Source organism: Molothrus aeneus, chromosome Z, assembly GCF_037042795.1.
Source record: "Molothrus aeneus isolate 106 chromosome Z, BPBGC_Maene_1.0, whole genome shotgun sequence".
Lineage (NCBI taxonomy): Eukaryota > Metazoa > Chordata > Aves > Passeriformes > Icteridae > Molothrus > Molothrus aeneus.
Genome location: NC_089680.1, coordinates 70,007,003 through 70,020,877, shown reverse-complemented (window position 1 = coordinate 70,020,877; position 13,875 = coordinate 70,007,003). Strand labels below are relative to the sequence as shown.

General features: G+C 41.5%; 1 protein-coding gene across 2 annotated transcripts in view; it reads right to left on the bottom strand.

Moving 5' to 3' along the window:
* Nucleotides 1–4,400: 4,400 nt before the first annotated feature.
* Nucleotides 4,401–13,875, bottom strand: part of VCAN (versican) — a 99,103-nt gene continuing 89,628 nt past the window's right edge. For both annotated transcript variants that reach the window (XM_066568851.1, XM_066568852.1), the window contains exons 13-15: nt 6,596–6,740; nt 5,929–6,111; nt 4,401–5,085 (exon numbers count right to left, since the gene is read on the bottom strand). In XM_066568851.1, coding sequence (XP_066424948.1) covers nt 4,955–5,085; nt 5,929–6,111; nt 6,596–6,740 — 459 coding nt within the window. In that variant the 3' untranslated portion in view covers nt 4,401–4,954. The remainder of the gene's footprint in view (nt 5,086–5,928; nt 6,112–6,595; nt 6,741–13,875) is intronic.

The following is a 13,875-nucleotide window of genomic DNA, read 5'->3' as shown; positions in this document are numbered from 1 at the left end:
GACAAAATCATGATACTTGGGTGAGTCCAACATTTGTTCTGACTCTGAAAAGACTAAACTGGGATCCCACTGCCTTTTGCAATTAAATTTTCCATCACCTGCTTAGAAAAGTCATTTTTTTCTTTTTCCTCTTTTTATTTTTTTCAAGCCTGTGGAAGAACAGGGCCTTTAGTGAACACTCAGGTCTGCCCCAGATCTTTTTGTGTGACCTGTGCCAAACCTCTGCTTTGCTCTTTTTCCCTACCAAGTAGGAACATTACGTGCAATTATCACCTCGAAGGCTGGAAGAAACACAGGACCCAAATTCCTGCCATTCTCCTGCTACCAGAGACAACCACACCATTTATTCCCTTCCCTAAACTGATTGCCTTTCTGCCTCCAGAAGGGTTTTTACTGCTCACCACTGCATGATGTAACTTCCAGAGCTTAATCCCAGCAGCCTTGCTCCTTACGCTGCTGCATCCATGCAGGACCACCAACAGTGTTTGTCTTCCTTTTGCTTTCTCCTCCAACCACCACAGAAATTGGGTGAAAAAATGGCTGCTGGGCCACTTTCAGCTTCATTTCATTTGTTCCACCTTTTGGAAATCTGGAGGCATTTTGGTACTGTCACCAACCCATCCCTGCCCCAGCAATAAATTCCTCGCTCGTAGAACTCAAGGTTCTGCTTCTCTGTTCTGTCAGCATTTACACAGTGACTGAGCCTCTGCTGCACTGACAGCTGATGGCTTCCCCACCTGGAAATATTTATTTGCTATGGAAAACAAAAGTTGCCATCAAACTGCACTGTACAAGCCCTTAAGCTTCCTTCCAGGTCTGCTGCTGGAGGGCTGAAATGATACACCTTTTTCTGGGTGATGTTTCTGTCCTTAATTCTTTTCTCTGCCATGCTAACAGCTTTGTGTGGCCTTCAAGCTTTTGGCCATGTTTCCTCCAAGCATTGTTTGTATCTTTTTCACCATTCACCAGGAAGAACAATGTGCTCATGGAGTCCTGCACACATCATTGCTTAAAATCAACAACACAAGTTGTGTGTTTTCTCTGGAAAATAATGGATTTTTCTTTTTGCACCAGCTGTTTCAACTCCCATGGCCCAGGGATGGTCTCTGCTTGTGCTCAGGGCAGAGATGTCACCTACAGAAATGAAGAATTTTCTCTTAGAAAAGGGTATCACATTGACTTTAACCATACCCACATGGTGATCCTCAGTGTTCCTCCAGCCACTGCCCTGGCAAAGCAATTTCTGATGCCAAAGCCCTCTTGGCAGCAAATCCTTTCCACTGGCAGCCCCCTGCCAGCCTGCCTGCATCCTCCTGGCCCCACTGCTACAATTCCAGGTCCTACGGGGCTCCTCCATCCCCAGCCTCTGACAAGTTGGGATGTCTGAGGCAGGAGATGCCATAAAACCAAAGTTCTGCCAACGCAAAGATGTCTCTATCTAATTTAATGAAATTGTGCATCTGTTATAATGTAACTGGAAAACTGGAATGTGTGCCCCAACCAGCTCCTTCTCTTGCTGTTTGAGGTCTCCCAAAGGAGTTGTCCTGGCTGATTTCTGCCCTGTGGGATTCACCCCAGGGATTGAAATGCTGTTGGTTCTGAAGGGACAGGAGGATGTTCGAAGCAGCACTGGGTACTCTGCAGAGACTGTCATGGGCACGAAAAATGCAAAATCTGCATTCAGATCATAGAACCATAGAACAGCTGGGGTTGAAAAGGGCTTTAAAGTGTCACCCTGCCATGGCAGGGACACCTCCCAGTGTCCCAGTGTGCAGCCTGGCCTTGGGCAGTGCCAGGGATGCAGGGGCAGCCCCAGCTGCTCTGGGCACCCTGTGCCAGGGCCTGCCCACCCTGCCAGGGAACAATTCCTCATTGCCAAGATCCCAGCCAGCCCTGGCCTCTCTCAGTTTGAAGCCATCTCCCTTTGTCCTGGCACTCCAGACCCTTGTGACATCTCTGGTTTTATCTTCTATGCCTCCAACCCCAGCACTGTTGCCCAGACTGGAGTTCAGGGATGCTCCAGGTGAAGGAATGATGGCATTTGTCACGGTAGCACCTTGGCTTCACAGCAGAGCCACCCCTGTGACACGGGGGTGTGCATTTTGCAGGGTGTTGGTATAGAAACATTTTGGGGTTTACACCAGTATTATAAAAATTCTCCAGAGCTGAATAACTTGTCATTCCCTGTCTAAATAAACAAGCATGGGTGACAGGTTTTTTTAGTGGTTTTTTGTTGTTTTTTTTTTTTTTTTTTAATAAAGAATGTTGTCAGACCTATTTTATTATGCGTAATAGAAGGAGGTGAAAAAAAAATCAATATAAGCACTGCATCTAACCTAATTAAAACTACAATCACAATGTTATCTGAATGTCTTACAACATTGTTAAATCCAACAAGTAGACAAGAAAACAACAAATCTATGCAGGGTTTTTTATACATATGGTGAGAAAGTTTGCAAAGTGTTAAAATATATTTTCTGTTCTGTGTGTTTCTGGTACAAGGAAGTGATGTGTAGATTAGTGTATATTTAATGAACAGAGCCTTGACTTTTACAAGCAATAATCGACTTCAAAACATACAATGTATATCTTAAAATATCCCCTAAAGCTGCTCATATAAAGTCAAATCCAGCACCTACTAAAGTTCAGCCAGCTGACTCTTTGACTCCAGTGGGCACTTGACCAAGCCCAAGGTAATTGTGAAGTACCTGACAGTGTAGTTGTATTCATATGAAAAAAATCACATTGCATAGATTTAAACAGGAAGACATGCAATAACAAGACAAGTCACAGTATAGCAAAACCTTGTTTCTTTGGTGAAACAGAAGCAGATATAAAAGTTACAAAGATTTTAGACTTTCATTCACAAAAAAAAAAAAAAAAAACCAAACCCCAGACATTCACATTATACACTATACAAGATAATAATATAAATAGAGAAAAGTATTATGTGCATTGTTTGGGGGTGAGGGGTGGGGAATGGACCGGCCAACGCAAGGGGGTCCTGCCACAAGGGTGGGGGGCAGCCCCTGCCATTCCTCAGGCTCAGGAGATGTTGTCTGAACTCTGCTTTCAGCTGTGGCAAGGTCGCTCCATGGGCAGCTCTGCTCTGTTGGCTGCGTTTCAATTCTTCTCCTTTCCCTCTCAGTTTTTTTGTCCCCATCACAACCCCACGCTAACACAGAGACGTAAACCTCGCGCCTCTGTCTGTGTTTTTCATGTTACTTTGAAAGGTACATCCTAAGGAACTTACTTTATTTTCACGGGGTTTTTTTTTTAACTGTTATTATTTTTTTTCCTTTTTTTAAACTTTTTTTTTTTTTTTACTTTTTTTTTTTTTTTTTTGTCCTGTGCCCAAAGGTGTGCAAGGCACTTTGCAGGAACAACAGTCCTTTCCGTGTAGAGGCCGTTTCAAACGTCACCTCCTACCCTCACTGTACACATCCAGGTCAGTGGTGGCACTGACCAGGGCAAGAAATCATAGCAGAAAACTCCTACGTACACACTGCACCAAACTACAACCTAGAACCAATCTGTGCACACACTTCTTTAGAGAAAGCCAAGATCCTGATTTTTCTGTGGGTCACACACAGCTGCCACCCATCTAGCCGCCAACAAATTATCCTGTTTAGCAGGAATTTTTGTTCTCCTGGGAAAAAGAGCAAGCTGAACTGAAAGATGGTTCCAAAAGTGGAGCTCAGGGGCTAATACTGCACTGGTGAGCTCTTTGAATCTTCTTTGTATGGGTAAAATAACATCCAATAAATTAAATCAGTATGGCTTACTTCATTTATTTATGTACGCTTCACAGCTGCAGCATTCATACACAAACATTCATTACTTTATAAAAAGATTAAAAAATGGTTATATATACAAAATTATTTACTTTTTTGATTTTTGTTTGTTTTCTACAAAAAAAAAATCCCCCAAACACCAGGTCTACCTCCATTTTAGAATGCAGAGACCTGTAATATAGACCTTGTGGTTAATATCATGAAAGTAAATTTTTTCCTTGTTTCCTTTTTTTCTCTTCTCAAAACAAACAAACAAACAAACAAACAAAAAACCTAAATAAAAGAAAAAAAAAGTGGCCCTGGTTGATAAAGTTAATGTATTAGCACTTGGAATTTTACAGGCTCTCCTTGTCATACACAACTCCTCCACACAGTCCTTTCTCACATGTGCTGAAGCTGGAATGGAGAGCAGAAAAAACGTTCCGTATTGCAGTCCCTAGTTCATGCTTCGTGCCACTTTTATGTGCTCTGCCTAAACTTTTCATCTCATGGGACACAAAACTGTACCTTGGGTGGGAATTGGCACAGCTCCCATTTAAAAAAAAAAAAAAAAAAAAAAAAAAGTCATGTCACTTGTGTGTTTATCTTCACCTGATAATTGCAAATTTCAGTCAGTGAAGTCTTTATTTCAACCATTTCCAGCCTAGGTAAACAACACAGAAACAACGTCATAAATGACTGAAGACCTCTGAGGCCATTCTAACCATAAATATGCCTGAAATTAGTGTGACTTTTCATTTTATATACAGGATTTTAAAAACAACACACAGTCGAACAACATTAAAATCATCTTATTTACATTTTCATTGGTGCTAAAATTGAGCTGTTTAAATATTGCAGAAGGCTGGTACATATCATAAAATGGTCCACACCGATGGCATATAGAAAACTAATAATCTTTTATAGGCTGGAAATGGTTTCCTTTTATCCCCATAAGCACTTCTCCTCTTTTTTATTTATTTCTTAAATTTTCTGATAAACACCGCAATTTTTAAAATTTTTTTCCTTTTTTTTTTTTTTTTTTTGCAAAAACGCGCCGTGAATACTGCAGTCCGTAGTTTCAAAACGATTCGATAATACTCCTATAAGTGATAGAAAAAGGCACAGAAAGTTATGACTTTGGCTGAAATGGTGGAAATCCCCAATTCACCATTTAGCTCTCAGCGCCTCGAGTCCTGCCACGTCCTGATCCAGCGGTGGTAGTGCTTGGACGAGTTTAAGGATGTCCCCTTGCCTGATGAGGAGTGTTTGTAGTAGTATTTCTTAGAGTAAGTCCTTTGGTATGTGGAGGCTGCAGAGAGAAGGGAGAAGGGGAAAAAAAAAAAAAAAAAAGGGGGGAAATTCATTTAGAATTAAGCTGTGAATGGGCCGGCTACACAGTTGTTGTTTATTCCTTGTTAATTAGAGGGTAAACAAATGATTAGCTGGAGCTGTGGCAGTGTTACAGGCATACACACAGCTGCAGAAAGAGTCGTTAGCATTATTAGGAACCTGTTGATTCCAGGATTTTCTGACTTTAAAATAATCTTAATGCCTTCTGGAATGATGCCTTAAGATTTTAACCTTTTGTGTTTTTCAAATCTTATGCTGCTCTAGGGTATGACTCTAAACTCCATATAAAGTGTTAGTTACTGTCTTCACATTTTGGTCAGATAACACAACTCCTCTAGGCCTGAGGACAGCCTCAGGCCCCAAAAGTATAAACAAAAGTGGGCTGGGAGGGGAGCAAACTGGGGGTAAATGGCTTCATTACCTGAAGCTGTAATTGGAGGATTAACCTCTGAAATGCAAATGGACCACACTTATAATTGTGTGAAAAACTCATGTCCTTTGTCCATTTTGGGTGCAGCCCATGGGAGGCTTCTGACAGCCCAAGGTGTACCTATTGAAGGCCTTTAATAAATACCCACTTTATTCTCTTAATCTTGTCTACCCTCTGTTCTAGGCAGCCACTCCAAGGCATCAGTAGACACAGAAGAGGAAAATTTCCATTCCTTTCGGATGCTTGGTGTTTTTTCACCATGATCTGTCCTACCAGACTTGCTCCTCTCTTAAAATACACATTCAATACTTAATTATCTCAAACCAGCCCGCTGTTTCTGATGTGCCAGTGTTTTTCTTTCAGAGAACTCACGATTCATGCAAGTAATTTTGGGCATATCCCATCGTCCGTTCCCCTGGCAGCGGATGGTCGGGATGTGGCGCTGGATGAAGCCATCCTTGCAGTGGTATCTGATGAGGGAGTTGATCTCATAACGAGGCTTCATCTTCCCAAAGGTCTTTGCATTTTCCACCACGGGAGGCTGGCCACAAGCCACTGGAAGGAAGAGAGAGCATCACCCAAAACTTCAGTTTGTGAGCCCAGTTTGAGCTGGGACCAGCCTCTGAGCTCTGGCTAAGGGAAGGTGACGAGGGACCTCATCTGGAATCCCAAAGGAATATCCAGAAAAGGACAGAGGGATCAGTCTGTCCTGTAGATCTCCAGTCCTGTAAACCAAAACTAATAGTGCTGGAAATTGGAAAATGGCAGATATTGTGGTCAGTATTGCCTTTTTGGTTTAAATTCTAAAAGTAAATTTAAGCCAAAAAGTTGGCATATTCACACAAAGAAACCTGAAAGCCAGTGAAGTTACTACAAGCATTTAAGGGAAAAGTCCTTTTTTTAGGGCTCTTCATGTCATCCTCAGTGACATGTTCAAAAGGACTGAAAACTGATGGATCCATCAAGGTCCAGAGAACCTGGTCAGAAGTACTGAATGGCAATCTAGCAAATTATGCTTTTGTCACTGCAAAGTTTATACCTGTTCCTTTCTTGCAGGTGTAAGTGAGGTGGTAATTGCATGGGACATCATTCCACTGCCCGTTCTCATGCCAGATTATAACAACACAGTCTTCCCCAGCAGAAAAGAAGCTGTCTGGCTGGTTTGGTCTCCAGTTCTCATATTGCTGCAGAAAAGAGAAGCAAAACCATCATTCCCAGTGCTGGAGAATATTTACATTAACAAAAGAGCACATGATATCACCTGTGGTGAGAAGCAATCTCAACTGTTTGATTCAGGCTGCTAAGAGTGGGCTAAACAAAGGTATATTTATAATATCCTCCCACTATGTTAAAGAATATCTCAAGGGGAAAAATACTCTGGTCTAACTTCTCATTTGCTGTAAACTGATGTCAGGTGAACAAAACAAAGAGACACGAGCAAAACTGGATCCTAAGTGTGTCAAAAACACTCTTTCCTACATAAATATCATGAAATATAATGCAAGAAAATAAATATCCCATGACCCTCATTAGAGCACATCTACTAAGTGAGAAGTTACAGATTAATTTCCCAGACTTGGATTATTTATGGCATTGGATGATTTCATCCAGTTAATGAAGTCATTCCACAGGGATGACATGCAGACTTAGGTGCAACATGAGTGAAAGAGTCAGAATGTGGCCCCCAAAACCACAGAGATTGGTGTTTCAACTAAAAATGCTAGGTGGCAGTCTGAGCCCAGAGAGCAGCCTCTCAGCTTTAGAAATGTTGATTCAAATTCTGCCTTCTGTTGAAAAACCAGCCTCAAACATCTATGAAAATATATGAATAGCAGCAGAAAGTGCTTCTTCAAAATGCACTACATTTAGAAGTAGAAATACAAGTTTTGGTACGTGCAAAACAAACAAACAAACAAAAACTGACAAAAGAACCTTCGAATGGCTGTGAAATACCAGCACAATGTCATTTTTGGGTGAAAATTTGGGAGGATTCAGTCCGTTTTTACAATCAACCAGCAGGAAAAGTAGCGACACTTTTGTCAGGCTGATTGAAACCTGTGCAGCAGTTCTTGTCAGGGCCCATACAGCCTCCTGTCCTGGCAGCCAGCAGAGGTGGGATAATCCCTCATTTTGCTCCCAAACAACGCACAGGAATCTGAGATTTGCATAATGTTGTGTCAAGAAAAGTGAGAGAATATTTGGAAAACTACTCCTAAAATTTTCAATTTGGAAACTACTCCTAAAATTTGCGATTTTTGCTGGGATTTCTGTTGTGTCACTCCAGGAAGAATTTAGGGAAGGATAAAAATAGCTATCTGTAAGAACTGGAATTCACATAAATGCCAGACACTACCCAGGCAGCTAGCCCCTTGTATGGGCAAAATGACACAGTTTCTACACTGCTTATATTTTCCCCAGTGCTTACATCTTTCTGACTAAAGCTGGCCCGTACAAATGTCATAAAAGTTTAGTTTTCTATTTTCTTAACTTCGTGAAATAACCCCTATTCACTGCCTGGGTGAACACATTTTAGAAATAAAGTTAACATACCCCACACAAGTAGTATTTACCTTACAATGAATCAAAGTATGAAAGGAAAATGAGTTAAATACTTAACCTTTTCCTACCACGTGTCATCTTACCCATCATAGGTTTTAATTATCCAGGCAATTTAACCAGCACAGTCTGAATAAATTTGTTCTGCACTGAATTTATTACCTCTAATAAAACATACCCCTTTTCAGCTGGAACTAAATTAACTCCATCTCAACTTTTCAGTGTTTAACAGCCTTAAATTACAGTGCACACCAACTAATTTACTCAAATTTAGGATCCATTTGCTTTCAAGAACATGCGCATAGGTACAAAAATTAAAGAAAACTATAAGGTTAGTGTCAGAATGTTCCATCAATAACGTCCTGAGAGCCAAGGAAAGATTTCAGCAAGCCTTGCAGCTGTTTCTGGTGGAAATAACACTGCAGAGCCGCTTGCTTCCATAGGGATGAGAGTGTGGGAATGAAGGATATTTAGTGGCTATTGGGGGCGTGTGAGCTGGAGGTGCTCAGCAGCCTGCCAGCTCCCACCCTCAGCACACAGACTCCATATGCTCTTACTTGCCTTGCCAAAATGACTCCAAAATTCGTGTTTGCTTAGCTGGCAGGTCTGCAGCGTAGTGGCAGAGTATTACATCTAGGCCCTGTGGTTTGCTCAAGAATGTCTGATATCCTCCAGCATGACTTGCTGTTACCTCACATCTGATATCGTCATTGCACAGATTTATTTTGGCTGAGGAGCTCTGATTTTGCCTGGGTCTGGTGCCAGAATTGCTTAGCAGAGGAAGTTCCAGACTGCTGAATTGCTTTCTTAGGTCCCCACCCAGCCCCTCTGTAGTTTTCCAGTTCCTTATTTAGACACTGACAATGTGGGACAATGATACAAGGAGATTCTCACAATTTGAGTGGAATAGGCTACTGGACAAATGAACTAATATTTTGCATTTCCCTTATGGAATAGATCTTTGCATGAGCATAGGCATGAATCTGGTTTCCACTGGTGTAGATCTGGGTGACTGCACCATCTCCAGTAAAACCATACCAGCAAAAAATTAATGGGAAAAAAACCTTTGGCAATGCTGCATCATTCATAAGACAAAACCTAAATAGAATCAAATAGTTGGTGAATACATGGAAGAAAAGTTGCTGTAAGGTTTCTAGCCCTTGTCAGAAATATTGACACTGGGTGATTGCACAGAGTGACCTGAAAACCATCACTACTCTGTTCTTTAAGCAACATTACCGCAAAAGACATTAATTTTTTCTCTGTATTAAAATGCAAAGTGCTTCCAGAATGTACGTTTCTGGACATATAATCTTAATGATGTACAAGACACAAAATGTACCTCAGAGGAGGTTTGTCTGGCCACACTTCTCCTCCAGCTGTGGAAAAGGAGGTCCAGAGCAATCACAGAATCTCAGCATGGTTTGGGTTGAAAGGAACCTTTAAAATCATCCAGTGCCACCCCCTGCCATGGCAGGGACACCTTCCACTAGAACAAGTTGTTCCAAGCCCCGTCCAACTGAAACCAAAAATCAGCTAAAATTTTTTTTATTCTGTTTTTTGCCACAACCCAACCTTGATCAAGCACAGACCACAGGCTCAGGCAGACACCACTGCACCACCCACTCTGAAAAACTCTCAAAATCCTCAATGGCAGGGTGATTGGGACTTTTCCTCAAAAACCTGAGGCTTCTGTGCAGCCAGGTGACTGCAGGACCCAGCCCCAGGGACAGGGGTTTGGTCCCTGTACCTTCCCTTTGGTCCTTGGGGAGTCTGCCTGACCATCATTTCAGGATGAGAAGTGGAGTTTATACCCTTTGTGCTTTTAATTATACCGCAATAATTAGTTGTACAATCTTACTTGTACTTGTTTGGTTTTATTGTTGAAATCAAAGCCTTCTCTGTCACACTGGATTTATTTGTTCTGGCTTTCTCTGCTCAAAGGCCCTGAAAATTTTCCTGCAGAGTGTGGATGGTCCCTGACTTAGAGCTGGAGCCCAGTTGGGATTCAGCTCTTCAGGCTTCCTACGTGGCACTAGATAATGCACTTGGCTGGCCATCCACAGCCCATAAAACAGGGAAAAAATCTATTCTCTTGCCTCACAGGAGGAGTTTGGATATGATGGCTTCAAAAGCCCATGAGGACGTTTTATTAAGTTCCACATTTTTGGGGAGGATTTCCTTTTATGGAAATTCGCAGTCGTGTTGGGTGGCTTGTCACATAAAACGGGCTTAAAAACGCCAGGACTGCAGCAAGAGCTGTAAAGCAGAAAACTTTATTAGCCAGTCACTAGCTATTCTCATTCAGATGGCTGCTAATTAAACAGAAGGGGCATAATCTTCCCATCGTGGACAAGGTCCCACCTCGTGAGATTTGTTATTTAAAATCTCAGATAAGCAGCCTTTCTTCATGCGCCCATTTCCTCACTAATGGGTAATCCGCTCAGCTCTTTCAGGTGCTTGCACTGCACAGGTGGATCCAGCAGTATCTCAGCTTTGAGGCACTCCTTTGGAAATTTCAGCCCTCCTTTTATCTCCAAAAGGCTCATCAAGTGCCTGAGATCAATCACTCCAAAACAGCCAACAAGCATTGTGTTTAACGAAGCACAATAAAAAAACCACAGATGCCAACAAAACTTTACTGCTTGACCTCGGTATTGTGTAAAGGCCAATAATCTTCTGTATAGGGCTGAATCTAGGAAATCATTTACTTGAAATACATCCATTTAGATTTACAGGTTAAGGCTTTTCCTTCTGGGGAAAGGAAACATGTTTTCAGCATGTTAAACTAAGCTGTCTTTACAAATCTGTCTTGGCACTTTTTGGAGCTTGCAGTTGTGATTTTTATTTTCTTTCCTTCCGACTACTTCCTTATCTGATTCCTCCTTAGTGCAAGACTAATGAGGCAAATTAGAGAAAAATCAACAATGGAAGAGGTAGGGCCTGGCTGATTGGATACTTTCTGTGCCATTTCATCTCAAAGTGAAGCAACATTTCCTGCCTGGTATTTATCACTAAGCTGAAAACACCACTGCAAACCTTACTAACACCATTTTCTTCTCCTGCCATAGCTCTGATAAGAACAGGAATACTATTTTTTTTTTCTTTTTTTCAACATAAAAGCAGAAAAAGTCTTAGAAATCTTTATCAGGAAAGGCCCTGAATGAGTCTCTCTCTGTGGGAGTTGTTATAATTGGGCAGCTTAAATAAAAATTACATCTCACTTTCAGTGAGTCTCGGGAATTACTCGGTGGCTGAACTTCAACAAGATCAGCACGAGGTTACAATGAGCACATGCATCAGTCCAGGAAACCCTCGTTTGGGACTGTGTATCAGCACTGATGCTGTTACAGGAGACACTTGGGAAGTTTAAACAGGATTGCGTTTCTTTTCCGTAGGAAAAAAAAAAAAAATCAACCAGATTTCTGTGAAGATTTGGCAATGTATGAGATACTTCCATTAAGGTCACCTAGTATTTAAATGCATTTTTGCATGGGAAAGACAACAAGCTATCTTACAGTGCAGGCTCCGTTCCCGGAAAATTCCCTCCAGTCCTGCAAAGGATTTTTCTGTTAAATTCTGTGAGAGGAAGCAGACTGACAGAACTCACCAAAAGCGTTCTTGAGATTAAAAACTCCATTCAGTGAGAATTTAAGCACACACCTTGATTTAAGGCGTGGGTTATGCCTTAAGGGGGATGATCACAGAGAAGTTCACATGCAGATTCAGACAGATGCTAAAATAATTGCCTGAAGGAGGCACCAAATGTGTGCATAAATCATTGCTGGGAGAAACTCAAATCAATTTGAAGACAGCTCCTATATTTAAACCTATCTACAAGTACACACAAAAATCACATGTCGTGATCCTGATATTTTTTTTTTTTAAGGTTCTGGTTGAATGGCTTCCCTTTAGCTCCTAATCTGAGTTTTATTTGCATAGGATTTGGGAAACTGGCAGGGTTTGGACCAGGCAGGAACCCAACACTCCCCATGACTGAGTCACACTGTGAGCAAGACAAGCTCCCAGGAGGAGCTTTGCTAAATACTTCTGCAAAAAGATTTCACTTGCAGGGGTTGGATTTTTTGGTTACAGAGAGATGGAATGTATTGGGAAACTTTTTTGGTCCCATGCAGCAGCTTGCAAAAAAACGAAAGGGACTCTGGAAAACACACATTCATGTGGATCTATCCACAAAAAGCGACTGCAGATTGAATAAGCAGGAAGAGCTCTGCAAAAGGAAATAATTTGGGGAAGAAACCTAATTAGTTTAAATTCAACCAGTGGGAAAAGAAGGCTACCTGAAGAAATTGAAACATAAAAGCCCCGTCAGTCCCATAGTTTTGGGAAGAAATGATGGTATAGTGGAGCAGATGGCTAGGTCTGGGATGTTTTTAAAGCAATACCATGGAAGGACGATTTTTCCATGAGGAGCAGAAAACAGGCAGTGAAATCCCACTAGGTGACGCTGTCTGCTTGCTCCAAAGCCCAGAGTTGCTCCAAAATTATAATTACTCAGAATTATAACTTTCATTAACTCTTTCAAAGCTAAATGAAGCCGTGGACTTTTACCTGGTCTTTACCATGTGTTGTTTTCAGAATAATAGTTTTCATCACACACTGTACAGTTCAATTTTGAGGGTATGCTGTGTGTGATGGGCTCTCAGAAGTCACTTTAGCAGCTGAGAAATCACATTAAAATGAGTGGCAAAGAAAGAAAGAAAGAAAGAAAGTAGGGTGGTAAGTGCTGGTTTGGTGTAACTCATGTTTGTTTTGGAGTCACACTGACACGAATATATATTAGCAGCACAATGCAAATTGTGTGGGGTGTGACTTAATCTTTTTGTGCACAGCTACCAAGCGAGAAAAAAAAAAAAAAAAAAAAAAAAGAAGGAAAATCCTGCACTTTGTCAACAATTACTGAATTACTGCAGGTTTGAAGCTGTCCAAGAATTTTAGCCCAGAGTAACGAGTAATTTCAGCCCAGCAGTAACAAGTCTCTGAAGTAACTGCTGACCCCCCCTGCTAAAAACAAGACAAAACTCCACTTTGTCCAGGAGGCCCTCGTTACGACATCCTGAACCAAAAATATACCTGTCATTAATAACATTATATAGTTCTCCTCCATTTAAACGTGGGTCAAATGAGCATCTTAAAAAGAGGCCGTAATGACTGACTGCAGCACAGAACCAAAACATTTGGTAGCTTTAAAATCTCCTTCTCCAAGGATCCTGCGGGACATGGGCACAATGAGCTTTTTGTTTGCAGCTGACTACAGCACTTTTTTAGTTTGTTTGCTTTACTTAACCCTCAGAGGCAGGCTCCTTCACTACAATACTCCATGCCTTTTGAAGGTTTTGGGTTTTTTGTGTGTGTGTGTGTGTTCAATGAAGTTTCTCTTTCTGAGAGGGGTGCAGTTACAGATTTGCTCAAGTTAAAGCCTTCTGATTCACCGACCAATAAAGGAAGGAAAAGAGAGGGCTTTGTTTTTTGCCAGAATTAAGTTTCTGGGTTGTTTTCCTTCTTTTTCTTAATTTTTTTTTTTAATTTTTTCTTTTAATGTACCTACCTAACACTGACAACCCAAAGAACCAGCTTTGCAGAACACAAAGCATAAACACCCCTGTGCTGAAGGGGAGGAAAAAAAGCCCAAGCCAGGGTCCCTGTACAGCTTTAAAAGTGGCAATATTCCCCATCCCTTTCCTGGCTGGCAGCATTCTCCCAGTGACAGACAATCTGGCCACAGACGCTGGCCAGCTCCTT